At 59.3% G+C, this 26,267-nt stretch overlaps 1 protein-coding gene and 1 long non-coding RNA gene across 2 annotated transcripts; one reads left to right on the forward strand and one right to left on the reverse strand.

Annotated features, from left to right (window-relative positions):
- The first annotated feature begins 1,394 nt into the window (after window positions 1-1,394).
- On the forward strand, window positions 1,395-25,983 carry RCC2 (regulator of chromosome condensation 2). Its single transcript, XM_072828172.1, has 13 exons — window positions 1,395-1,502; window positions 2,730-3,021; window positions 8,234-8,327; window positions 11,296-11,439; window positions 14,272-14,403; window positions 14,801-14,889; window positions 16,082-16,196; window positions 18,128-18,294; window positions 19,957-20,137; window positions 20,377-20,482; window positions 21,213-21,285; window positions 22,901-22,978; window positions 23,619-25,983. The coding sequence occupies exons 2-13, from the start codon at window positions 2,737-2,739 to the stop codon at window positions 23,721-23,723; spliced, it is 1,569 nt and encodes a 522-aa protein (XP_072684273.1). The 5' UTR covers window positions 1,395-1,502; window positions 2,730-2,736; the 3' UTR covers window positions 23,724-25,983.
- Window positions 11,684-17,296, reverse strand: LOC140634360 (uncharacterized). Its single transcript, XR_012031875.1, has 5 exons — window positions 17,047-17,296; window positions 15,812-16,005; window positions 15,395-15,685; window positions 13,360-15,139; window positions 11,684-13,247 (listed from the first exon to the last, which is right to left on the reverse strand). It is a non-coding gene; the product is annotated as an uncharacterized lncRNA (long non-coding RNA).
- Window positions 25,984-26,267: the final 284 nt, after the last annotated feature.

Genomic DNA, 26,267 nt, shown 5'->3' on the forward strand with positions numbered 1-26,267 from the left:
TCACTTTTGATGGAGAGTGGATGGTGCTGGAGGACAAGTGAAGGTCAAAGAGTAAGAGGTAGGTGTAGGAGACTGGGGACACTTAGGAAGGGTCCTGTATTAGAAGAATTCTGGTTGTTCCTTTGTTTTTGGAGAGGATGTGCCCTTCCTCCTGGGATGAGGAGGGCATCTCTTACCCGAGGGTTTTTGTTTTTTGTTTTTTTTTTTTTAAGATTTTATATTACTCATGAAAGACAGAGAGAGAGAGAGAGAGGCAGAGATATAGGCAGAGGGAGAAGCAGGCTCCCCTTGGGGAGCCCGATGTGGAACTTGATCCCAGGACCTCGGGATCATGATCTGAGCCGAAGTAGATGCTCAACCACTGAGCCCCCCAGGTGCCCCTTACCTGAGGGTTTTATGACCTGTTCTAGGGGAAGAAGGGTTGGGAGTGAAGGGGTGTAGGTGGGGGCAAGGGAGTTATCAGTGACCTTCCAGCTTCTGCAGCCTTTCTCAAAACGCCTTCAGCTTACAATATCCCTACACCATGGTGCCGTGTTTTGAGGTGGTGCGTCCTGAACCCCATCACCTATCGCACCTGTGACTACTTGTTTAATGATCTGTCTCCCGTCAGACAGTGTGTTTCACCAAGACAGGAATCTCACCCTCTGGCTTTGAACCGCCAGCACCTAAGCGCTGTGTGTCTCGCAGGTACGGGGCCGGGGGGGGGGGGGGGGGGGGGCGGGGGGGGCGCCCAGGCACTATTTACGAGAACTTTCCACCAGAACCAGCTTCTGAATGCATCCTTGGCCTGCGTATTCATCGCTAGCCAGTCCCCAACACAGGAACACAGGCAATCTCTTCCAGCAAGTCTACCAGTGGAGGAGGGCGGGGGGGCAGGGGGGCGGGGAGAGTAGCAGCAGCACCTTGCTGCATCCCGGGGCCGACACTACATCCTCGGTCGGTGCAGATAAAGAGCGGCTTCCCTCCGCACGAGAGGAAAAAAAAAAAAAAAATCATTCAAACTGTATTCATCGTTCATTCCAATCGCTCAATTAGGGCACGTCCCCGGTCGGCGGATGCGTGAGCAAAGTAACTATTTTCCAGCGAGTGTCCTCAGGTGACCTGTCTAGACATGCCCGGGGCGGGGGTGGGGGGGAGCAATCTAATGTTCTCCTTAACCCCAAAGAACCCCGTGGCGCGCGGGACTCGCGGGGCCCGAGGGAGGCGCGGGCCCGGGGCGCCCGAGGGTGGCCGCGTGGCGCCCGGGGCTGGCTCGGATGGGCCGGCCGGCCCGGGGGCGCGGGCGGGGGCGTGGCCTCGGGACGGGGGGCGTGGCCGGGGGCGTGGCCGCGGGCGGGGCCGGGCCGCCGCGGGGTCCGCCGGCCGGCAGGGGGCGCGCGCTCCCCGGGCCCCGCGCCGCCCGCTCCGCCGCGCGCTCGCTTGCCGCCCGGCAGCACATGTGTTTCTGTTTTGTGTTGTAGCATTTGTTCTGGAAGCTCGTATTTACATTTTAAGTGTATCTGGTGAGTGGGCTGGAGCCCGGGTCGCGGCCCGGGGCGGGGGCGCGGCGGGCGGGGAGGCGCGCGGGGGCCCTCCGGTTCCTCTCTTAGTTGCTCCTCTTCCGTTTTCTCTCCCGGTTTCTCCTCACTCCAGCCAGGTAGGGACCGAAACATCAAAAACCGACAATGTGCAGTTCGCGGGATCTGGGGAAAGTTGCTTTTTTTTTTTTTGTTTTGTCTTCTTTTAAACCCCTCTTTTTTTTTGGGGGGGTAGGAGAAAAGGTAAAAAAAAAAAAAAAAACCTTAGGAAGGAGGGAAGGAGGAGACGGGGTTGGGGGGGGGGGAGTTGGGGGATTGAATGAATAAAAAAAAAAAAAAACAGGGGGAAGGAAGGCGGATCCACGTGGTTTAATCGGAGACAGACAGAGATCCCATTGTTCAAAATCAATAAAAAAAAAAAAAAAAAAAAAAGCGATCCGACGCAGGGCGAGAGCGCAGGGGAGCCCGGGGAAGTGGCGGCGGAGCGGGGCGCCTGGCGGCCGGGGCGCGGGGCCGGCGGACTGGGGCGGCTTTAATTAAAGTTTTCCTTTTCGCGTGTGTGCGAGCAGGTGTCTGGGGCTGGGGGCCGGCCCGCCCCGAGGTCGGAAGCCCGCGGCCGGCGCGGACTCGGGGGCGGGGCGGGGAGGGGGGCGGCGGGCGGGGGGCGGGGGGCGGCGGACAAAAGCAGCAGGTGGGGCGGCCGGGGGCGGGGCGGGGGCGCGCGGGGGGTCCCCGGAGTGTCCCGCAGCCTCTCCTCTAATTGGCACCTGGGCCATCGGAGGCTCCTTTTTCTTTCCCTTTACTTTTTTTTTGGGGGGGGGGGGTGGGGGAGGGGGAGGGACCGGGCTGCAACGGGGATGCGACGTAGGCAAACCTAACTTGAGGATGGGCCGGGGGAGACGTGGTGCCGGTGCCGGTGCCGGTGCTGCGGGGGGGCGGGGGGGTGTCTCCTTTTCTTTTTTTTTTTTTCTTTCTTCTTTTTTTTTTTTTTTCCCCTCCCCCTGCTCTTGCGGCCGGGGGACCCGGGCTCCCGTGCGGGATTCCCCGGGGGAGGCGCGGCTTCCTCCCGGCTCGCCCCCTCTCCGCCCACCCCGCGGCCGCCACTTCGGGGAGGGCAGGGGAGGAAGTGGAGGCCGGTGGCTCGGCGGCTCCCCTCCCCCCGCGCAGTTTATAACCCGTCCATTGTGCGCCGCTGCCCCGTGTCTCCTCCAGCGCGACCATGCCCAGGAAGAAGGCGGCGGCGGCGGCGGCCTGGGAGGAGCCGAGCTCGGGCAACGGCACGGCCCGCGCGGGGCCCAGGAAGCGCGGCGGCCCGGCCGGCAGGAAGCGCGAGCGGCCCGAGCGCTGCAGCAGCAGCAGCGGCGGCGGCAGCAGCGGCGACGAGGACGGCCTGGAGCTCGACGGGGCCCCCGGTGGGGGCAAGCGCGCGGCGCGGCCGGCGGCGGCCAAGGCGGGCGGCGCGGCCGTGGTCATCACGGAGCCCGAGCACACCAAGGAGCGCGTGGTGAGCGCGGGCCCGGGGCGCCGGGGGTCGGGGGGGCCGCGGCGCGGCACGGCGCGTCCTGCCGGGGGCGGCGGGGCGGGCGCCACCAGGCCGCGGGCTGAATCATCGCCGCCGCCGCCGCACAACAAAAGGGCGCGGGCCGGGGGCGGGCGCGGGGCGCGGGGCGAGGGGCGCGGGGCGAGGGGCGCGGGGCGCGGGGCGAGGCCTACCCGCCTGCTTGGCCGCCGGCCGTTGGGGCGCGCGCCCCGGGCCCCGCCGGGGGAGGGGCGGCCGGAGCCCGCCCGCGCGAGGGGGTCAAGGCCCCGCCCCCGGCGCCGCGCGAGCCGCCTCCCTCCTCCCTCCCCCCTCCCCTCCCTCCCCTCCCCCGCCCGCCCCGGGAAGGGAGACTTTTGCAAGTTGTCTCGGGCCGGAGGAGGGGACGCGCGCGCGGGGTGCGGGGTTCGGGCTGCGGCGGCGACGCCCCGGCGGCCCCCGGCGCCCCCAGCCCGCGCCCCCGCCCCCCGCCCCCGCGGCCGCCGCTCCGCCGGTTGGCGGCCGCCGGGGCGCTGCGGGGAGCGGCGGTTCGCGCCGGGGCTTTGAGGTTCCCGCCGCCTCGGCTCCGGCGCTCCGGGGGGGCGGGGCCTGGCGGCCGCCGCGCATGCCCCGTGCGGCCCTGCGCCGTCTCGCGCCGCCGGGGAGCGGGGGCGGGGGCGCCGGGGCGGGTGCGAGGGCGCATGCTCCGAGGGGGCCCTCCCCGCCGCGGCCGAGGCCGGGAAGCCCCCGGGGCTGAGACCCGGCTTGGGGCTTTGTTCGGCGCGCGCGGGCTGCACCCCCGGGAAGAAGCATCTCCCGGTGCCCCCCCTCCCCGCGCGCGCGCACACACACACACACACACACACACACACACACACCCACCCCCAACGGGCTTCAGTTCGCTGCTTCGCCTTGGGCCCGCGCATCCTCCGTGGGGTCATGACCGTGGCAGCTCCGGGGGCCTGCAGAGCCCCGCAGGGCCAGAGGTCGCAGCCCGGGGTCCGCCGTCCTCTGCACCTCTGTTGAGCAGAGGATCCCGGCTTGGACCGGATCGCAGCTAGCCCCGGCAGAGGAGGAACTTGCACTCAGGGTGTAGACGTTGGAGAAGCCTATTTCTGTCCGTGCTTCCCCCCCGCAAAGGGGGTGTGAGAACTAGCAGTGCCGGGGCTCTTCACCCCCAGAGGTGCTCAGTTTAAATGGTCAAAAAGAACGTATGTCTTCGTCTGCTTTGCAGATGAGGAAACCGAGGCACAGCGTTGCAGGGTCTGTCCCAACAGCCCATCGCAGTAGATTTCCACATGGGCTGCGTGTTTTCTGCCGATGTCCCTCACCCCTGTGCAGGGTGTTCACGTGAAATGCTTTATAACTGCCCTCCCGTCCGGAGGAGTCTGCACATCAGAGTGGGGAGGAGAGCCCCTGTCACTGAAATGTCTCGACCTAGGGTCTGAGACCAGGACCGTGTCCCTGCCAGTCTGAGAAACTGGAGCACAGGAACGGTTTTTCTTTGACAGATGGACGTCTCTGTGCGGGCCCCTAGCCGGTTGGCCTTCCAGTCCCAGACCAGAACGGCCAGCGGGGCTCTGCCTCTGGTGGGTTGTGTGTGCGGGAGCCCCCCTCAGCTGCAGGGCCCTCGCCAGCCCATCAGAGCCATGCATTTTCTTGTCCCAAAGTGAAAGGAGAGCTCCTTAATCCCATGCTAAAAGTTCACCCAGAACATAGTCCCAGAGAGAGTGTGCAGAGGGACCCCGGCTGGCCTGTCTGATGGAAAGGGCGTTTTCTTAGTCTCACCAAGAGATTCCTGCCCCCAGAAGCAGACACAGCCGAGCCTTGCAGTTCACACTTGCTTTGTGTTAATGGATCACGTATCTCCTACATCCTTGCTACATGTAGACAAATCCGTACGTACCTTCCCCCACCCCATTAAAAAACAGGGAGGCCTCTGAAGCAGTTGAGCGGTTTTCCCTTGGACAACTCAGTACATCAGGAGACGGAGCGTTCCGATGTCTCATGGAAGGTGCGCATCCCAAGTTTAGGTTCTTACTAGCATCTTTGGAGTTTGGTCCAGGGTCAAGGCCAGGCCCATGCTGCCCCTCTGCTTCCCATAGGCCTCGGTCTCGGGTGGGTCTCCTGCCTGGCCCAGGTTCCTGCCTTCTTAGGGAAGCATCAGTCCTGCCCCAGGCCACCACCAGCTGTCCCCAGCTTGTTTCCGGAGAAGCTTTTTGAGGGAGAATTTTGCAAACCTCACCACGGTTGGGGACCTCCCCTGGTGTGTGTGTGTGTGTGTGTGTGTGTGTGTGTGAGTGTGTGTGATAGCAGCTGCCAGGGGTTGTCTGGAACTTGAAGCCGCAGGAGTCGGGCTTGTGAAAGGGGAACCCATAGATGGTTGAGGGGGCAAGGTTGCCCTGAGTTAAGGTGTGTGTTTCTGGAAAACATTCTGAGGATTTCGGTCTTAGGAAGTGCTCTCTCCCAGGCTTAACGTGTAGTGCTGTCAGGTGAGCATTTTATGATGGTCTAGGGTGGATGACGCGTGAGCTCCAGGACCCTGTAGGTCACACAGGCCGCCTTGGCCGAGTCCTGGGAAACGGGAGTGTGGCCAGCCATCCGGTCTTCATGGTTTCTTCAGTGTTGGGGCGCTCAGGTCTTGTGGACCCTGAGACAAGTGTGTCCCATCTGCAAGGGCCAAACGAATACCACCGAAAAGCGAGTTTGACGTCTGTTCCAGTTGATATCCCCTTCGGGAGTTTGTCGTTGCTGGCCGGTCTCTGAACGGCCTCCCCTCTGCCAAGGATAGTGGTTTTCTAAGAGGATATATGTTAAAAGGTGGACTCTCAGCCTCATAAACATGCTCCTTGCACTTGGGCAATAATTCAAAAATCGCTTTGAACCAGAAACCCCATTTTGTTGATTGAAGAAGCTCAGTGCATTTTTCTGCAGCGGCCATTCATCTCGGCCCCACTTCTGTGACCGGGCTGTCGGGAGGCAGCAGGTGTAATGAAATTCACGCATCCTATTGGGGAGACTATTGGACCGGCTCCGCTGCCACATGGTCCTTACTCACAAAAAGCAATCTCTTGGCCCAATCAGGGAAGGCTGGATTATACCTCCAAGGGTCACTCAGCTTCTGGCCCTCGGCCCTGACAACCATCCCTGGGGTTCCTCTGGGGGGAGCCCAGCAGACTCGGGGTCTTTCCCACCCGACGGGCCAGCTCAGATCTGTGGCCAAGAGGGACATGGGCTGTGATTTAAAGGGTATCAGGAGTTCCGTCCCTTACTTGAATTTTTTATTTCCTAGAAGGTAGAGGGAAGAATTACATTAGGGAGAAATAAAGTAGGTGCCTTATGGCAAACGACGGTGCAGAGAACAGCAATGAAGTCCAGCCAGTTACTTGCATCTGATGTGTGAGGACGTAAGGCCCAGGACATGAAAACCTGAGAAAGAGAACAGTCTCTTTGGAGGAATCTGACCACGGGGACTGGAGTAGACTCCACTGGCGGAGGCTTTCCCCAAGCCTTGTAGCACTAAGGTTGGAGCTGTGTAGAAGCGCTCAGCTGGCTTGAGGAGCCAGTGTCCACAGGCCCTTGCTCCCTTGCGCTGTCGCTGGCACCTCTGGGTCACAGAGGAAACCCGCTCCTGCCCGGGACCATTGTGGAGGTTCTGACGGTGCACTGGAGTGGTGGGCCCGTGGTGGGCCTGCGGGGGCCACCTGCGAGCCGCGGCTCTAGCAGGTGCCCCTCGGGGTTGTGGTTCAGTGGTCACGTCGCCCCCGGAGGGCCGGCTGCTGACATGGGCAGAGACCCAGGGCCGCTCCTTCCTTGGGGAGCCTGACAGAAACCGCCGGCCGCTGGTCCTCCTCTGTTGTCGATCTGTAGAATGTTCCAGCCAGGCTCGCCAGCTGAACAAAGAAGGGGAGATAACCGAGGGAAACTAGGCTCCCATTCAAGTAATCCGAGTCTGTGGGTGCTGTGGGGTGGGACTGCCCTCCGATTAAGGTCGTTCTCTAAATAATTGAAGCATGGAGAAGTCCTCCACCCTGGCTGTTCGCTCCCTCTGCACGCTGCCTGCAGCCGTGCCCTGTAGGTGGACCGTCTTCCTCCAGCCACGTAAACATGGGCGAGCGTGATGGGCCTGTCCCGTGGGGTGCCCGTGGCCTTGGGCTTGGGTCACGCAGCGTCCCCATGAGATGTGTTCCTCTTGAAAACGCATGCCCCGTGTTGCCGAGCATCCCACCAGGGCAGGCACCTCCTGGAGGTTAGCATGACTGAGGCCGGGTGGCTTTTTTTCACCAGGCCTTCCAAGAACAGTTCTGTAAACAGCAGGAAGCCGTTCTCAGTGTCCTGGGGTGGTGAGGTAAAGGATGAAGGCAGAGAGGGAAGTCCCCCCCCCCCCCCCCCCGCTTCCCCATCCCACAGGAACTGGGTCCCTGGGTCAGGAGTGAGTCTCTGCCTGATGGTTGACTTTAACAAGTGTGTTTGGGCATTTCAGAAATACAGTCAACTGCTGAGAATATTCCAATGTGTGCTACCCCGTGGGACGGTGGCTGTTCTGAGGGGTGCATGCTCCCGTTGACGAGGGTGCCTCTGCGTTGGGAGGCTGAGGGTCTGGACTCTGGGGTCCTGGGGCCCTGGGGCAGGGAACACAGCCTCTCCCTCCCAGGCCCCGGCCCCACCGCAGCCGGGCTCCACCGTGTCACCGGCGCTCTGGTGACGTCCCCACGGGCAGCACACGGAGGGATGGTCCAGAATCACAGGTGACGCGGGGCTCCCGAGGCTTGGAGCCGTGTGCGGCACTGTGTTGGCCGTGGGCAAGGCAGACCGGCCCCGAGGTCAGCCGTAGTAATGCTCCCCGTGTGCCACCTCGTGTGCCGCGCCAGGCTGCTCGCACACCCCTCCGTAGGCAGCGCGCAGGGTGGAGGGCAACGCTGGCTGGCCGATATTGTCAGTGTTCTCCAAGATATCTTCAAGAGAAATCCATGAATAAAGATGAGCCTGGGCCTAACAAACGAGCTGCTCTGGGCAGGTTTGGGATCATGCACGCTGATGAGGGGGTGATGAGGGGGTGCCCACCTCTGGCCTCGCGGTGCAAGCCGCAGGGGAGGGCGTGAATGACGATTTTTCTTTTGTTTCTGGCTGTCATGGGACAGACCACGAAAGCTGGAAGCAACATTGCAAGCTAATCCTTTCTCTCTTTCTGTCTCTGTAGAAACTTGAAGGGTCTAAGTGCAAAGGGCAGCTTTTGATTTTTGGGGCAACCAACTGGGACTTGATTGGTCGAAAAGAAGTGCCTAAACAGCAAGGTATGAGACCCGGTTTCTAAAACTGTACGAAGCTACTGTTTGTCGGGTGCTTCCTGTGTGCTAGGTGTCGGTGTGGTTCCGGCCAGCCCCCACCAGGTAGGTAACCTCTGCCTCGACAGAAGTGTTCAGAGAGGCCAAGCAACTTGCCCGAGGCTACACAGCCCCCGTAGTGACGGGGCAGGACTTGAACCCTGGTTCCTGTGCCAGTTTCTCGCTTCACCAGTCTGTGTTTGAAAAATCCAGGTTCCGTTTAGGATTAAATGGGAAAAGCGTAAGCAGTCACCACAGATAACGCAGACACCTTCCTCCCACCGTCCTCCCGTCAGTTACTTTCACGAAAACAAAGAGGCTCCTCCTGTGTGATGTCCGAATGTCTGAGGTATTTGTCACATGTCACAGGTCCAACTTGTTAGACGTTACAGAAGAGTCCACGGCTCTTTGCAAGCGGCCAGATTGTGGCAGGAACTGGTCGGTGGGAGCAAGTAACAGCGAGTGGAGTGGGGGGTGCGGAGAGAAGTCCCGAGAAGTCGCTTTTGGTTTCCAGTGGCTTTTAGAGAATCGGTATCTTTCCTCAGGAGGATACCAGCCCATCCAAGAGAAGAGAAGCTGGCACGTCGCCACATTTTATGGCTTCTTGATTTCATTTGGAAAGATTCCCAAAGTACTTTCCAACATTGCCCAGCGAACAAATATTTGCACACTGACACTCCCTGGTGCCTCAGGACGGGCAGAGGATCCTCTTATTCCATGAATGCGGCAGGAGTTCGGCAGCTCCTGGGGTCCCGCCGAGCTGGAGCCGGCTGAGCGCTCGGCCCCCGGGGCTGGTGTCCTGGAAGCCCCTCCCGGCGGCTGCGATGGCCGCGGGCTCCCTGGCAGCCCTGTGCACCTGCCGCCTCGATTCCCCAGCTGCTGGTCCAGTGGGCCCGTCCCAGTTACGCACGCTCGGGCCCAGCGTGGGGGAGTCCATTCCCGAGGAGAGCAAGTGGCGGAGCTCGAGCTGTCGCCTGCGGACGGAGGGTGGGTGGCACCGCCAGGCTGGGCCAGGCTCCCCCCACCCGTGAAGGAACAGGAGGAAGGAAAACCATCTTGTGGTTTAAGATCCACTTACACGCCCTGGTTGGAGGCCTTCTGGGCGCGTTTTCAGAGGGCCTTTTTGTCTTCTCCCTCTCCGACCCTGGCTTCCCTGATTGGTCTCCCCACAAATGAAGGTTTTTTTTTTTTTTTATGCAATTAAAAAAGGTTCTTTGTAAGGATTTTTAAAGTGACTTTTGGCCCTCCGTGACCTTGCCAAGAGACTACAGGAAAAGGAGGGGGATTTGTCCTACTGCCACGGCTCGCGTGGAATCAGCATGACGCCTGCTTGGTGGACAGCCTGACACGGTGACTCGTGCTCCTTGCCCTGACCACCGGCCTGGTGGGAGTTGGGACTGCTGCCGGCCACTGAATTTGAGGATCACTCTGATCGGCTTCCTCGGTGGTGGCGGCACCGGCAGGGACAGGTCCGCCCCTCGGGCTCCCGGTGTCCTGGGCATTGATTGATCCTCCTGGCGCTGCCTTAGGGAAGAGGCTTTGGCGAGCCCGGGGCATCTGGCCACCCGAGTCAGGTCCACTTCGCCACAGCACCATGTGCTGTTCCCAGAGATGACCAGCATCAGTGATGCCACCGATTGTGTCGCCTTCACAATGAAGACTTGGACAGAAGCTGCAAAGGCCGTCAGTTTTGGTCTTCTCTTTGGCAAGGAGTTGTTGGGTCGTCTTCAACGTTGGGGTACACTTTCGAGTGGAGCAGCTCTGGGCTGCTGGTGCCAGGGTGGCCCCGCAGCCCAGTGACGACACCCCTGGTGCCCTCTGCTGGGGGGGGGGGGGCGCAAGCAGGACTGGCCTCCAGCAGTTCCCCCTGCTTTACCCCTGGAGCTGGGTCACCGGCAGCCTCTTAATCAGCTCCCGCATCCAGATCGACCGGACGAGGTGGACGTGGCAGTGGCTAGCATTTCACAGTGATCCCCACGGGCCTAGAAACGTGGCTTGTGTCTCTGTTGAGAGCCCCAGGTTGAAAATACGAAGCAAAAAAATTGGCCATGCTCTGTCCCTGAGCAGAGGGGAGAGGGTTTTGAAGGACGCAGCTGTGTTCTTCCGACCCACAGGCCCTCCAGTGTTCGAAGTGCTTCCTGGGTGCCAGGCATTGGCGAGGCCCTCGGGTTGGTAGGGTCTGGAAGGCACCTGAGTTCAGGAGGCTGAGTGCTGTGGTCGGCCTCAGGGTGTGAGGGGAACAATGAGCTGAAGGGGGATGTGGGCCTGGAGGGCTTCCCAGAGGTTGGCGGTGCTTGACATGAGCTTTGAAGAACAAGCAGGTGACAGGGAGGGGCCTTCTGTGGGAGGGAATACATGGCAAAGGCATGGGGCCGTGACCTGACCATGACAGCAGGGCCCCTGATTAAGAAGGAAACGGTGTGGCAGGGGAGGGGTGTCAACTGCCTCCCCACCCCCACCCCCCACCCCAGGGCCTGGTGGATGTGCAAGGAGGGCAGGTTGTTCAGAGGAGGGTGGAGACACTCAGACTCCTCTCCTCGGGATCCTCTGGCTGCAGGGGCGAGGCCAAGGTGGGTGGAGGGCAGGGAGGGGAATGTGAGAAGGGGTGTAGGAAGCCAGGAGGACGGGGAAGGAGATAATGGGTCCACTGCCAGCTTTCCTGGGTTGGGCTCCCAATAAGAGGGAGAGCACCCTGCCTCTTTGGCCACTTGCATGTGGGTGTGCTCAGTAGCCAGGGGTCTGAGGTCCCTGAGGGAGGGCTGGGGCCAGAGGTAGAGGTGAAGCAACCCCAGTTGCCGGGCGGGCTCCTTTCTCCTGGGGCAGCCTCCCGATGCCAGGCTGCTGCAGTTCCCCGGGGCTCCCGTGTCCTGGGAGAGCGGACCCCTCGCGGCCGGCCCCTCAATCACTGGGTGTTTGATTTGCACTCTTCCCTCTGCAGCTGCCTACCGCAACCTCGGTCAGAATTTGTGGGGGCCCCATAGATACGGCTGCCTGTCGGGGGTCCGGGTGCGGACGGTGGTCTCGGGATCCTGTGCTGCCCACAGCCTCCTCATCACCACGGAAGGGAAGCTGTGGAGCTGGGGTAAGTCCGGGCCTGGCGGGACTGGGTGACTCATGGAGGTGGCCCCCGTGGGGCTGACTTCCTCCTCTGGCTTCCTGGAGGGGCGGCCCTTTGCAGCCTGGATTCTTCTCCTTGATTTCCAGCCGGTCTCGTCTGTTCCCCACAAGCGCATCCTTTTCCTCCCCTCCCCTTTGCTCGTACATACACTGGACTCTTTGAATTCTCTCCACTTTTGGGAAGATTTTATTTATTTATTAGAGAACATGTATGCACATGAGCGGGGGGAGGGGCAGAGGGAGAAGCAGGCTCCTCCCCCTGGAGCTCCCAACCCCCCCCCACACACACACACACACTGGGATCCATCCCAGGATCCCGGGATCATGACCTGAGCCAAAGTGACTGAGCCACCCAGGCGCCCCTGAAGTGTCTCTTTTAAGCAACCTTTCCCTGAACATTCTGACTGAATCTGGATCTTTCTGATCTTGAGGTGCCTAGAATTGAATTTCTATTTTAGACACGCCGTCCCCTGGGCAGACAGTACCCCCCCTTGCTTTGTGGCACAGCATTGACGTGAGACCTGTGTTCTTGCCGCTGTAAATGCCGCCGGCCACGTCATGGCATCGGCCACTGCATCTCCGTGCTCCTGTCCCTCTGTTTCCGGGGATCCCGCCCGCCTGCAGGTTCGGTTGCTCGGTGCCTATGATTAGACTTCCCGACAGCTGAGTTTACTTTTTTCTGAGTTGAGTTGCTTTCCTGCCGCTGGAGCCCCTCGCCCGGGTCCCTGGCGGTGGTGGCCTTGGCCTGAGGCCCCTCCGCGGGGCTGCACGCACTGCTGCCCGTTCCCTCTTCCAGATTGTTGATCGAGGTGCTGACCGAGGCTCAGGTTAGCCCCGCGCCCTCTCGTAGCTCCTGGACTCTTCCTCCAGCTGGGTATGTTGGCAGTCGTCCCCGCCCTTTGTTTCTGGTCCTTTGGCTAGCTTTTAGCCCATATGACTGCTTTTTTATTTCAGTCTGTTTGAACCGTTTTTTGCAATTTCATGAGCTGCTGTACCAAAGTCCAAATATATTAACATCTGTTGTCTTTGCTGCACTCTGCTAATTTTGTAATTCTGTTGGAAAAAAAAAAAAAGAGCTAACAAGTGTGTCTGGCCCACATTTAAACTTTGTCGTCTCTTGATGACTCGCTGACATTGCCACGGCTGTCGTTTCCCCCGATCAGTGCAGGGGTCCGGGCTCCTCCCGGGGCGCCCCTCCCCGCGGTGTCCCAGCACTGAACACGGCAGCGTCACAGCTCCGAACTTGACATCTCTTCCTTCTGATCTCTTTACTGAATTTCCCTTACGTGGTGCTTCTGAAAACATGCCCTGTGCGGACACTGTGGGCAGAGAGGGGAGCTGGAGGCCATGCGCCCTGCCTGGCCCCAGAGTGAGGACTCGTGTCCCTGTGACTTGGTGCTATGGTGGGGGGTGGGGGGGACATGCCCATGGGGACATCACCATTCCACAGTTAGCTGCGTGAAATGGCAAGGGGTGTCGTCTGGAATCTAGGAGCATCGGTGCACGTTGCTCTTGAGGGGTCTGCACCTGTTAGAGCCACTCGGGCCTCTCGAGGGGCCGAGAGACCATGCCCAACACTCGCCCGGTGCAGCCTGCTTTTGCCGGTGAACCCAGACGGCTCGCTCCCGGCGGAAGCCGGTGTGTGCCGCTCCTGCCAGAGGGCTGGAATCCGTGTGGGCTGGAGGACAGTTCTCGCAGCTGGCAGTTCCCTTCCTTCCTCAGGTCTCGGGATGCTTGGCCCTGCTCTTTGTGTCTCTGTCCTCCGTGTTTCTCCTGAAGAAAGGTCAGAAGTTTGTTGTCAGGGGAGGGCGTGAACTGCTCACCCCCGACCCCTCAGTGCCCTGACTCTTTGGCCCCATGAAATCTCCCAGATTTGTTTGGTTACCACCATGTGGTTCTTCTCTTGGCCAGGGGACCTGTGAGGCTGCAGAGCTGTTTGGTTTGGGAACTGTGGTAGCTGGAGTTGGAAAGCAGGGGAAGTGTGGGGGCTCCTCCCGGCCCACCGGGATCCCCATGTCTGCTGTGCAGCCAGAGGGCCTGTGCCTTGTGGAGGGTTCTGGCAGAGGCCGGCCTCCTCGGGCCTTCCTGCCTCCCCAGCTCACAGCCTGCGCGGCCCCGTTGGCAGGAAGGGCTTGTGGTCCACCCCTGGGGGTCCCGTAGCTGAGGGTCTTGTGGAGGGCCGCCCCCAGGAGGTGGGCTTGGCTGCTCTGCAGGCAGTGTTTCCAGGGCAGGTGAAAGGAAAGAAACGACGGGCAGAAATGAACCAAATGGTCCATGGAAGATGCCCAGGGCACTGAGGTAATTAAACTCTGTGAGGCAGGTGTCCAAAATAGTTCCCCTCTTAAAATCCATCTTGGAGAGAAGGGAGCGAGGGAATTGTCTGGCAGGTGGAGTGAGAACTGTGAGTTTCCATGAGTTCATCTGCTTGTGCGGGACACCCGGGGCGAACCGAGCGCTCCGTCTCCCCGGTAGCAGAGCTACAGAAAGGGCTCCCGGGTGGGTCCCAGCCGCTGTCCCAGAAAAGCAGGTCAGAGGTGAGGCAGGTAGGTGGCCATGGCCCGCAGACACGTCTCTGGGGATGGCACTGTATATCCTCCCCTGGTCACCCGGCCCCGCTCAGGCCGACCTCGAGAGGTTGGCCACTGACAGGGGAGCCAGGGCAGGGCTTTTTGCCTCTCGTTCTCGGCTGTCAAGGGTGGAGGGCACCCTCTGGGGGGACCCAGGTGTGTTGGCTTTTCCCGGGACGCTGTCCTGGCTGCTCTCTCCCTTCCCACTGTATTTTGCTCTTGATCTGCAGGTCGAAATGAGAAGGGGCAGCTGGGACACGGTGATACCAAGAGGGTGGAAGCCCCCAAACTCATTGAGGGTCTCAGCCACGAAGTGATTGTGTCTGCGGCGTGTGGACGGAACCACACTCTGGCGTTGACAGGTAAGGAATGGCTGGCTTCTGCTGAGTTGGGCAGGAGGCCGCACGGTCCACTTTGGGCATTGGGGTGGAGTCGTCTCTGGGGCTCTGAGTCAGGATCAGAGGGGCACCCAGAGACCCCAGTGGGTGCTTCTCGGAGCCACGGCTGGCCTCCCCACCCGCTGGCATCAGAAGGTGGTCGGGAGGCAGAGGCCGGGCCCCTAGACCCTCCCTGCGTCCTCAGCCTCGGCTCTGAAGGGCCCGTGCCCTGAGCTGCCCGTCCCACCTCTGTTTGCGGTACGGTCTCACTGGCGCTCTTCCTGGCACACGAGCTGTTTTTATTATCTTGGAGCCTTTGATCCAGATCGAGTTCCACACCCCGTGTTCTTTTCCCTTTTGTGATCCTGTCTTTTCCTTCCAGAAACGGGCTCCGTGCTTGCGTTTGGAGAGAACAAGATGGGGCAGCTCGGCCTCGGCAACCAGACAGACGCTGTCCCGAGCCCTGCTCAGGTGCCACTCCTCTCTCCTGGCTCTGGGGCCTTTGTCTCTCTCTCCTTTCGCTCTCAATTTTCTGCGGCGAGACCCAGCACTGCTCCCTGTAGTTCAGTTGATGCCTTGTGGAAACAGTCTCAATTCTTAGAGCAGAATCCATGTCCTGTCGTCTTTAAAGCACGCTTACTAGGTGCCCAGCATCGAGAAATATCCTGAGAACAGTTCTCTAATTGAAAGAATTTTCCCAGGGGCCTTGTCATAACCTGCTCTGTTCCAAAGAAAGGGAGAAACGTTAGATGTGATCCGTGTTTCTCTGCAGAAACCTTTTGAGTTGGGGCCTTGTGGGACATCACCTGCCGGGGCTTAGTGCACAGACAGGAGTTAGGCAGGTGGGGATCGTGCCGAGAGTGACCATGAACGCAGGGCAGCCATGTGCCAGCAGGTATCTGATTAGTGACTTAAAGATGGGGGGGGGAGGGACTCCGCATTCTTGGTCTGAAAAAGAGACAGTTGGCAAGTTTACCTGTAGTTTGAAATAGTTTTGAAATGTCTCCATTGCATCTGCCATTTGCTCTAAGGAGGAAGTGACCGTTTGCAGAGGAGGCCGGGAGCGACAGGCATGGCCCAGGGCGCAGGCTAGATGGCAAGGGCTCTCCCAGACTGAGGGGCGCCGTGGCACGGTTTCTAAGTCCCGGCTGACACGTGCTTCCAGAGCCCACGCTGAGTCCCTCGGGGCCTTGGCGGTCTTATTTCCTGAATTTGAACCGTTCTGTTTCTTGCCCACGCCTTCAGTGAAGACTAGCTAGGCTGGTATCTGCAGAGGGCAAGGAGAAAGGGAGAAAGCTGCTCTTTCCAAGTTGACATACTAGTGACGGGGTGAGGTTTGGGGGTTACGTGCGGGCAAGTTTCTGTCCCTGTCCCAGCTGGGGTTTGCACTGACCCGGACACGGCATTGGGCATCTTGAGGGATGCGGGGGTGGGCGCACCATGGGCCCCGTCTTGGGGTTTGACTCTGCTGGGAAGGTGGGGAAGGGGGTCACAAGGCTGTTTCTTCACGGATATTCTAGGCTTTGGCCTTCAGAATGCTGGGTCCGTTCAGTTTCTTTTGTAATCGAATCATTGTTTCACACCGATCTGCAGGGAGGGAGGGGGGAGGCTTTTTATCAGTCTTTTAAAAAATGTCTGAGAGTCTACTGTCTTGTCTTTTCAGATAATGTACAACGGCCAGCCAATTACCAAAATGGCCTGTGGGGCTGAATTCAGTATGATAATGGACTGCAAAGGGAACCTCTATTCCTTTGGGTGCCCTGAATATGGTCAGCTGGGTATGGAAACATTTTTTAAAAGCCCTGTAATCTAACTGCATATCTGGGACCAGAAGTCAGTGTGGGCCTGCACACACGTGCTGGAGATGTGGGTAATTGATCGCAGATAATAGCCTTGATCCATTAAGTGGATCTCCCGTTTACCGGGACAGCGCGTCCTAACCCACGGCTGTGGCGCATTACAATGGCCTGGCCCTAATGAGTAAGTCGGCCTCCTGTCTGACAAAGGAATCTTTTTTTCTTAAGAGGGGAATTCGTTTATGCAGAAAAGGATTTCGAAGTTGTAAGGAAATAACCAAGCCCCCTTCATTCGGTTTCGTATTTAAAGATTTGCCTTTCTTGGAAGCGAGAACATCACTCGAGGTAAAGGTGGTTGTGCAAACCCTGGTCTGGGCGACTCCCCTCCAGTGCCCACCTAAGCCCCACTCCCCGTGACCGGGACCCGTCCCGGTGCCGCCCCGAACAGGATGCGCTCCTCCAGAAACACATTCCCGTCTGGCTCATCGAGTAGGAAGGGAAAGCTCAGAGCAGTGCTCCGAAAGTGGAAGATGTCTCTCGATCCTGATTTTACAAGGTCTCCATTTTCTTTTCCCATCTGACACCAAAGTGTTTTTTTCCCCTCCTGGCGCCTTCCCACGGCCCAGCCCCTGGCGAGTGGGAGGTGAGGAGTGGGCGCCCCCTGCTGGCGCCTCAGCCGCAAGCCACTCCGGATCCCCGCGGCCTCCGTATCTGGGTTGCCGGGTCCCCACGTCATTAAGAGCCGGCAGATGGAAGAGGGTATAAATAGAACAAGGAGCATCGCGCTGGCCTTAGACTTCAGGGAACAGTGACTTTGTGAAACTAAATATACCTCAAGTCAGAAGTGAATAAGAACGAGCAGCCCCTTACGCACATGCGGTGTCGGTTGCCAGGGAGTTGCCGGAGACTGTTGGAGAAACGGTTTCCATGGCCACAGGCCCTGGTGCCATCCCAACCCCGGGCAAAACACCGGAAGTGTGTTTCCAGTCTACTTCCGGAAACGTGTGGCTCCCCTGCTGCCTGTGGCCGCCCCGGATTTGCAGACCAGCAGGTGGATTTTCCTTTGGGGAGAACTGCGTGACCTTGGCAGTGACGAGGAGGCCGGTCCTTGAGCCATGACTGTGCCGGGTACTCGGGGCTTCGTACAGGCCCCGGGGTGCCCCGGGTACACTTTAATTTAGAGGTAGTTTGGGATCCTGGCTTTAGGGGTGTCTGGTCAGTCACGCTCCTCTGCTCTCTTGGAAACCGTCTGAACCTCATTGTGCAAATCCAGGGAGATCCCTGTTAGAATGTAGACATGTAACCTTGGAGAAGTGTTTCCCGGCACGCACGCTCGCCCCCACCCTCTCTCTCTCTCTCTCTCTCTCTCATGACGCATTTTACTGGGTCAGGCAAGGCAAAGAGGAGAATGTGCCATTAACTGTATTTTAACACCCGTAGCGATATATTTAGGTTACTAGTAAGTCCTAAAAACTCTAGTCTTGGGATTGTGTGTTGAACTTTTTCCGTCCTTTCTTGGCCCATCCAGGGGCCGAGTGGGGCATAGACTGTACCCTGTAGGCCATTCCTTTGAATTTGTGGTTTCTGACTCTGACCACAGTTCATAGTGAGAAACGTGCGTGTCACGGCCGGATCCAGATGTTCGAGGCCCGTACAAAGAATTTCTACAAAACAGCAGCCTCATTACAGACGATGATGCCCTTGGGTGTTTCCTATCCTGCCCCGTTCATTTTTTTAAAAAAATAATTGGTTTCAGCCCCCAAAATTGATCTGGATTGGGGTGTGCCCCAGATGGGAAGGCATTGTGTTGCCACAGAAGTGCCACTCGAGGCCCCGAGGGGCTGGGTCGGGGCAGGGGCATGTGCTCTCGACTGCTGCCGACTGCTGCCGACTGCTGGCTCTGGTCCCCGCAGGACACAACTCCGACGGGAAGTTCATCGCCAGGGCACAGCGGATAGAATATGACTGTGAGCTGGTCCCCCGGCGAGTGGCCATCTTCATCGAGAAGACGAAAGATGGGCAGATTTTGCCGGTCCCCAACGTGGTCGTACGAGATGTGGCCTGTGGCGCTAACCACACGGTAAGGCTTGAAGGTTTCTCGCTTGTCCCCTGCAGAGGGGCCGGGGGGAGAGCTGTGTGTCTGCTCGGGTGTCCCAGCACTTGGCTCTGGCCAGGCTGGTCCTGGAGACCCGGGACCTCCCGCCGTCCTCCCACAGCTGTGCACCAGGCGGTTCGCTGCGGGGCCTACTGTTTACCTTAATAGTGTCTGTGCAACTTCTGTAGACGTAACTAAAGGACAGGCGTGTGGGGTAGGAATCCTGTGGTGACTTTCTGATTTTGGCTTTTATCCAGCAGAGCACCACCGGCCTCGTCCTAGGTCCGTAGGCAATGTCCCATACAGGCAGGGTGCTGAATGGTGAACTGTGAAGGCTGTTTCCTTAGAGGTGGCTTTGGTCAGATGGCAGTACAGTTTTTGTGTATGTGTGTTGTTTCGATTTTTAATAAGATTTTTTTTTTCTTAAAAATTTTTATTTATTCATGATAGACACAGAGAGACAGAGACACAGGCAGAGGGAGAAGCAGGCTCCTTGAGGGGAACCCAATGTGGGACTTTATCCCAGGACCCTGGGATCATGACCTGAGCCAAAGGCAGACGCTCAACCACTGAGCCCCCCAGGCGCCCCATTAAGATTTCCATTTTAAAGTAATCTCTATACCTGGTGTGGGGCTTCGGCTCCCAACCCTGAGGTCGAGTTGGGTGCTGCACCCACTGAGCCCGGCAGGCACACCAGTACTGGGTCTTTATCTTTGTTGCCTTCTTGGAGTTACCTTGCCCGGGGATGCCTGTGAGTCAAGGTTGGCTCGCTTTTCTGTTGAAAGAGCACTGGGCTGGGAGTCCAGACACCACACTGGTGTGGTGTGCAGCTGACTGGCGAGAAATGTCAGGCGTGACTTCTTCCCTGGAATGTTCCCTGTTTAGTGCTCAGTGACGAGAACTAGATTTCCATCCCCTGGAGTCTAAAATCTGTGGTTCTCTTCTGTCCGGTGTAGCCCAGGGAAGCAGAGGTGGATCCCGCGCAGGCCTCTTAGTCACGTTGTTTTAATGAGTCGTATGTTCACACAGTTCAGATGCTGAACGTTGGAAGACGTCCTGAAGGAAAAGGGTTTTTGTTGTTGTTTTCCAAGCAGGCTCCACACCCACTGTGGGGCTTGAACTCCGGACCCTGAGATCCAGACCTGAGCTGAGATCAAGAGTCTGACGCTTACCTGCCTGAGCCCCCGCAGGTGCCCTGAAGATCCACTTTAGGTTGTGTTCAGTCCACGTGACCAGATGGAGGTTCCCCCGTGAATGGGGCGTGGTGGGGGTGGCGCCTAAGAGTCCCAGGCAGGCAGGCCTTCCCTAGGCCTTCCCTCGGGTCTTTCTGCTGTTCCGTCTACACTGTGATGAGGGAAGCCAGTGCCTTGACCTGCCCTCTAGAGACTCCTGCTCTTGCTTGTGATGAGGAACCAGGGAGACTTGTGACTGAGTCGTGATTCAGGATGGAAAGTAGCGTCCCCAGCAGAGGGAAGAGGAAATGCCCTGTCGCCTCCTGCACCTCGGGGTGGGTGGGGGCAGGTTCGGCCTATCTGCAGCATTTCTGCCTTTTACCATCAGCTGCTGCAGCAGTTCTCTGGACCACAGCGTGACCCTCCCGTCCCCTCCCGTCAGGAGCCCATCCCAACACTGTTTCTCCTCCCGCAGCTGGTCCTGGACTCTCAGAAGCGCGTCTTCTCCTGGGGCTTTGGTGGCTATGGCCGCCTGGGCCACGCCGAGCAGAAGGACGAGATGGTCCCTCGCCTGGTGAAGCTGTTCGACTTCCCCGGGCGCGGGGCGTCCCAGATCTACGCCGGCTACACCTGCTCCTTTGCTGTCAGTGAAGTGGGTTAGTGATTCCCCCCCGTCTGGGCCTCCGGAGGGGGGTGTGCAGATGAGCACTCTGGTGGGCGAGGGAGCCGCAGAGTCCTCCACGTTCCCCGACCAGAACCCCAGTGTTCTTTTGGACAGAATGTTCCTCTTGTCACCAGCGTGCAGCATCTTGCCTCTCTTGTTGATGGTGCTGGAGAGGAGAATTCAGTTCTTGGCATGTGTGGTCAGAGAGGGAACGTGTTTATCTCTCCCCAGGTGGCCTGTTCTTCTGGGGGGCCACCAACACGTCCCGCGAGTCCACCATGTACCCGAAGGCCGTGCAGGACCTCTGTGGCTGGAGAATCCGGAGCCTGGCTTGTGGGTATGTGGCAACGTACCTGGTGGGCAGGATGCCTGGGCCCTTCCTGGCCCTTCCTGGGCCCAGCGGACACACTGGGGCGGGGGCCTCTTCCTTGTGAGACGCCAGCAGCCCCCATCAGGGCATCAGATAGAACAGGTGGCTTGTCCTCTCACCTTCGCAGGAAGAAAGTTCTCCTGAAGGTTTCTGTTCTTCAAAGGCTCGGTGGGCTCTGCCCGTCTTGCAGCTTAAAATGACTTTAGCTGGATGATAGGATTTTAGTTCCCCTGACCTGCTGGAAGCAGGTGCTCCTCAGATTATTTTGAGGACACCTGTTGAGCTCTCTAGCACTTCTTGGTGAGGAGTTCGATTGCTGGGGAGGGTGGGGGCAACGTCTCGGGGTTGGAGTGCTTCAGCTTTAGTCGGCCAGAATGTCCAGGCCCGTCCGGATTATTGTGTGTTGTGTTCTAGCCCCTTTGGAATGAGTCCTCCGTCATCCTGATCTGATGACGCCTTTCCCTGATGTGTTTACCCCCAGCCCTAGAACCAGGCCGGGGCGAGGCGGGAGGGTCCGGGGCTCTGGTTCCTGGCGCTGCCTCGGGGCCTGCCCAGGACCCCCTGTGCGTGTTGTGGGAAATGAGCACCTTGGAGAGTTTTTAATGGGACAGACTGGATCTTAATGCAAGTAAGTCACACGCCGCCTGCAGGAAGTGCCCGTGGTGGCCGCCCTGTGACGGCCTCTCCCTGTTTGCAGGAAGAGCAGTATCATCGTGGCCGCCGATGAGAGCACCATCAGCTGGGGCCCGTCGCCGACCTTCGGGGAGCTGGTAGGTGGGCGCCTGTGTGTGCGGGGTCAGGGAGCAGGTGGGGGGGCCGTGGGGGGGTCAGGGAGCCAGTAGGGGGAGGTCAGGGAGCAGGTGGGGGGCCCGTGTGTGGGGGGGTCAGGGAGCCAGTAGGTGGGGGCCTGTGTAGGGGGAGGCAAGACCCACAGAGGATTCTGTGCCCATCAGGCCGTGGTGAACGTCCTTTGATCACGTTGTAAATACGGAACCAGGGAGGGTTCAGATCCCATCTCCTGCGGTGGTGTGAGCCGAGGTGGCGGTGTGCCCCTGAGGCGGAAGGGGGTGCTTTCTCCGGTTCTCTCCGGGAGGGCTTAGGTCAGCAGGGACAGCGGGTCGCTGGCACCACGTGGCCGGAGGTGCGCAGGCATCCGTCCCCCTGGTTTCCTCCTGCGGCCCCACAGAGCAGTGCCCCACGGGGCCAGCCTCTAGGTCACCTGGGGACGCTGCTCCCTCATTTTCCTCAGTAAGTCCAAGCCTGTGTTGCTGCTTCCCTAACCTCCGCCGCCTGCCTGATGAGAACCGACGGCCCTCGATTTCTCACACATACTTGGCCTTCCCCAGCCGTCTGATTCTTCGGGGCTGGTGCCCACGGTGCCTGATGAGTCTTTAACTTTTAATTCCTTCGTCGAGAACAGCTTGGCTGCGGACGCGGCTGGCGGTGCGCCCGTTCTAGTTGCGATTTGATCCTCAGCCTCTTTGTTATTTCCTGCGGGGAAGGCGGTCTGTTTCCCTTCCCGCCTCGCTTCGTGGGTGGGAGCTGAGGGGTGATGCAGAGGAGGGAAGAAAGGGCTCCTTGGCCCCTGGAGCCATGTCTGGGCCTCGGTGGCCTCGTCCTCGGTGTCCTGCACACACTTTGGGGCCCCACAGGGCTCCTGGACAGCGGCAGCCCCGGGTGCAGCCTTGAAATCAAGACACCGAACCTGGCCCGGCTTTTATGGATTATTCTTGGAGAAGGGCAGGTGTTTCTAGGGCCGGTCAGAGATTCCGAATTCCCGTTTAGAAACCAGAGGGGAACGAGGGGGCCTTTGGGGCAGCGTCTGGGGGGCGAGGCGATGGCATGGCGCTGGGAGGAGGCACTTCTCATACGGGACGTGCACGGTGACCTCTGGCGACCGATGGTGCTGGGAAGGGAGGCCCTACGTTTCCGCCGAGGGTGTGCCAGCCCTGAAAGCCCCTGTGCACACCCCCTCGGTGCGACGCCCTCTGGGCAGTCCTCAAGCAGACTCCGCGGTCTCTGGTGTCCCGGAGTCATTCAGGACCCAGCCCGCAGGGTGAGTGTTGGGCGGCCGCTGTTCTTAGCGATGGTGTCACGTCCCCAGTGACAACCCCAGAAGGTGCCCGTTAGTACACAAACTCCCACAGGTGACTGTTCGGCATCAGGGTCCTCGAGTTGAGACTTAGTCCCGTGTCAGCAGCGCTTCCGCGGGTAGGTGCTGCGCCCTCGGCCTGGCCCTCGTGTCCAGCGTGCCGGGGCTGTCACCAAGCCAGCAGGGTCGGCTCTGGCTCACGGGCAGCGGGCTCCCTGTGCACATCACCAGTGGTCCCTTTTCCGGACTGTGCCACTGTGACCCCGGGTCTGTGTCTCTTTTCACTTTGCCAGGGCTACGGGGACCACAAACCCAAGTCCTCCACCGCGGCTCAAGAGGTGAAGACGCTGGACGGCATTTTCACAGAGCAGGTGAGCCAGGGCCCCGAGCCAGCAGCAGCGCCAAGAGGTGCCTGCCCGCGCCTACCTTTCCCTGCTCCTGGGCTCGTGAGCCCGCTGCAGGCTGGTCTCCCCAGGGCTCCCCTGCTGTGTCTCACTGGGGGTGTTGGTGGTGACGGCCATCAGAAGGCGCAGCACAGGGCAAGCCAGCCAGACTCGGTAGCCGTTCTCACCCAGGTGACACTGGCCACCGTCCAGCTCCCAAGGATTTGTCATGGGGACAAAGGCCTCACTCACATCTGCTCCGAACCTTCAGCTGAGACGACACACTGTTAGGCTGTGGGGCGGGGGGGGAAGCGGGGTGAGGCCCCTGCTTCTCTGTCCACTGGGCGCCCCGCCCTGCCTGCCCTCGTCTGCCGACGCACAGCTGGGCCCTGGGCCCTCACACCAGGCGGGGTGGTCCGGGGAGGCCCAGGCAGCAGGATCCTCACGGCCCTGCTGCTCTCTGCTGACAGCGTTGAATCCCTGCTTGGTGGCAGCCTGGGACACTCCAGCTCATAGGGCGCGGGGTCCAGGGTCACGGTGACCCTAGCACCGCCTCGGCGGTCCTGCCTGGGCCGACCGGTGGTCTGTTGTCCACTCCTGGCACCTCCAGCGCTGGTTCCCCCCGCAGGTGGCCATGGGCTACGCACACTCTCTGGTGATAGCCCGGGACGAAAGCGAGACCGAGAAGGAGAAGATCAAGAAACTGCCAGAGTACAACCCCCGGACCCTCTGATGGCCCTGGAGCCTCCCGCGGCTCCACACCCCCCGCGGCAGCTGTCAGTTCCACGCGCACTGGGACGGGACGTCGGACAAGGAATTGAAGAAAACAAAAGTTGACCGAAGGTGCATTTTCATTAGACTCCCTGAGGTTCCGTTTTATAAGTGATTCAACATCAACTACCTTTTCTGTATGCTTTCCAAAGTGGTTTTTTTTTTTTCCCTCCTAATGTTTAATTAAAGTGTTTGCTCATAGTTGACTTAACCATTCCTACAAAGAGGCAGAAACTTTGAGCAACCCAGGTGTTTTTTTTTTTTTTTTTTCTCCTTCAAGTCATTTTTCTTTTTTCTTCCTGCTCCTAAATACACTTCTCAGAACAGCCCTTTCCAGTCGTGACTAGCGTTGTGATCCGAGCGGGCGCTCCCTGGGAGAGGAGTCCCCGTGGACTCAGAAGGTTATGTCCCTTCTGGGAACCGGCAGCAGCCGGACAGAGACAGTCGTGGTGGCGGATCTCCATCCAAAATCGCGCCCGCCTGCTTCGGGAGCATCTGGGTCACTTTCTTTCCCGCTTCTTGCAGCCCAGCTGAGGCTGGCCTTCTGTTTCTCCCCCTGGCTGCTTAGACGCCCCACCGCCTGTTGGCTGCAACATTACTAGAATCTGTCGTGTCCCCCCTGGTGGGGGCTCTGGGGTCTGTGTTTAGCCATTTTTATCTACTTTAGCTGTAAACGAAGTCCAAATGAAAATCAGGTGACTGTGGACCCGTTGGGGACTTGGGGGGCGGGCAGACATGGGGACAATGTGTCTGGGTCAGGGGCAGCCCTGGGGCTCCTCTGAGGAGCAGGGGCCGCCCCGCCCGTACTCGCCATTAGAGATTGATCAGCCAGCAGCTTAAAAAAAAAAAAAAAAAAAAGTGCATTCTGGAGTCCTTGCAAGGAAGGCTCAGCCCTTTCCGTACCAGCCTTTATCACCTCTGTGCTTCTGTCTGTACCCCCGCCGGATCCTGCTGGAACGGGCCCTGGTTCCGAGACGCGGGGTCCGGCTCTGCTCACCCAGCTCTCTGGTCGCATCGCTTGGCTGTGGTACCAAATAGTTGGGATTGCTGAAGCAGCCCCCTTCCCCGCGCCAGCGCACATCTGTGACTGCCACCCGATGCCCGCCACCTGCCCTCTGCCCGAGCTCGTCACCGGCGTTGCGCTGCTCTGCGTGAGTTACGAGGTGCCTTTCCCGGACCCCTCCGCTCACTAGGACCCAGGAGAGGCGACAGCTCTGGCTGGGGCTCTTGGTTTCGAGAGGGTCTGGACTGGTTTGGGTGCTTTAAAATAGATTTTTTAGTTCCGTGGTGCTTCTGGGGGAGATGGGGTTAGAACTTCGTGTGATACTTGGGTGGATGGGAAAGTTCAATATTGGTCTCTTTTTTATTCTTTGCTTTGCTGTTGTTACCACTTGTCATTGTCTCGATGTTAAAATGCCAAAAATGATCTAGTTGTTGTTGCTTTTTTCCCTGCCCGCCCCCCCTCCCCCGTCACGCCTTCCAAGGCACGTGACAGGATCTGTCCTGGCCGGTCCCAAGGCCGCGCGAGGAGGGCGGCCCGCGTCTTCCTAAGGTTTAGTCTGACTCCACACTCGTCTTTGCTGTCCTGTGTCTAGTCCAGGGGAGGAGCTTCTGCTAAACTAACCTGATTTGTCCAAATCACCCCCAAAGCCACCCTCTGGGGCTCTCACTTCCGTGCAGGGATCCCATCCGTTCTCCTGGACGCAAGCCTCTTTCCTGGAACGGGGCTTCGGCGCACGCGCCCCTCGTCCCCTGGAGCTGCCCTTGGTCCCGCGGGGCACTGACCCTCCAGGGGACTAGCCTGAAACCCGCCACCAGCCTAGGTCGGGGCGGGCCCCTCGCCCGGAGACTAGAGCAGCATAGGCACGGGGCTCCCACGTGAAGACGGCCCTCTTCTCTGCCACAATCACTCCTTTTGGCTTAGAATTTTAAAATGAACTTCCTAAAGGGGAAAGGTCCTCCAGGACAAGGAATTGGGGGGTGGTCCCGCACTCCAAGAGAAGACGGGGCCCGGGCCCAGGCTGAGCGAGTACTTGGCGCCGACCCTTCAGGCACTGGACTCCCCTTCCAGCTCTGGAAGAGGGGTTCAGGGCAAAGGGGAGAACACAGAAGAGGTTGTGATTTGGTTGAAGGTGCCTGGTTTAGTGCTGTAATTGTCTTTTTTTTATATATATATTTCTTGGAGTAAACATTTTAAATAAACGACATCATTGTTTACTCTGTTTTGGCTTTTGTGCTTCTTTTTCAGTAGAACCAGCATAAGACATAAAAACATTTTTCCCAGCTCCCTGCAGGCACCTCCCACCTGCTGCCCACGCCGAGCTCCCCCGGGAAAACCGGGCTTCAGGGGAGCCCAGATCAGTGTCTGGGGTTGAAGGTGAGTGGAGCTCCAACTCCCTCTGAAACCTGTGACCTGCAGGAGGGGCTTCTCTTTCACGGGCCCAACTCAGAAAGGGGGTTGGGTTTGCGACACTGAGGCTTCAAGGGTAGACGGTCAGGCACGGAA

The sequence above is a fragment of the Canis lupus genome, chromosome 5, assembly GCF_048164855.1.
Source record: "Canis lupus baileyi chromosome 5, mCanLup2.hap1, whole genome shotgun sequence".
NCBI lineage: Eukaryota > Metazoa > Chordata > Mammalia > Carnivora > Canidae > Canis > Canis lupus.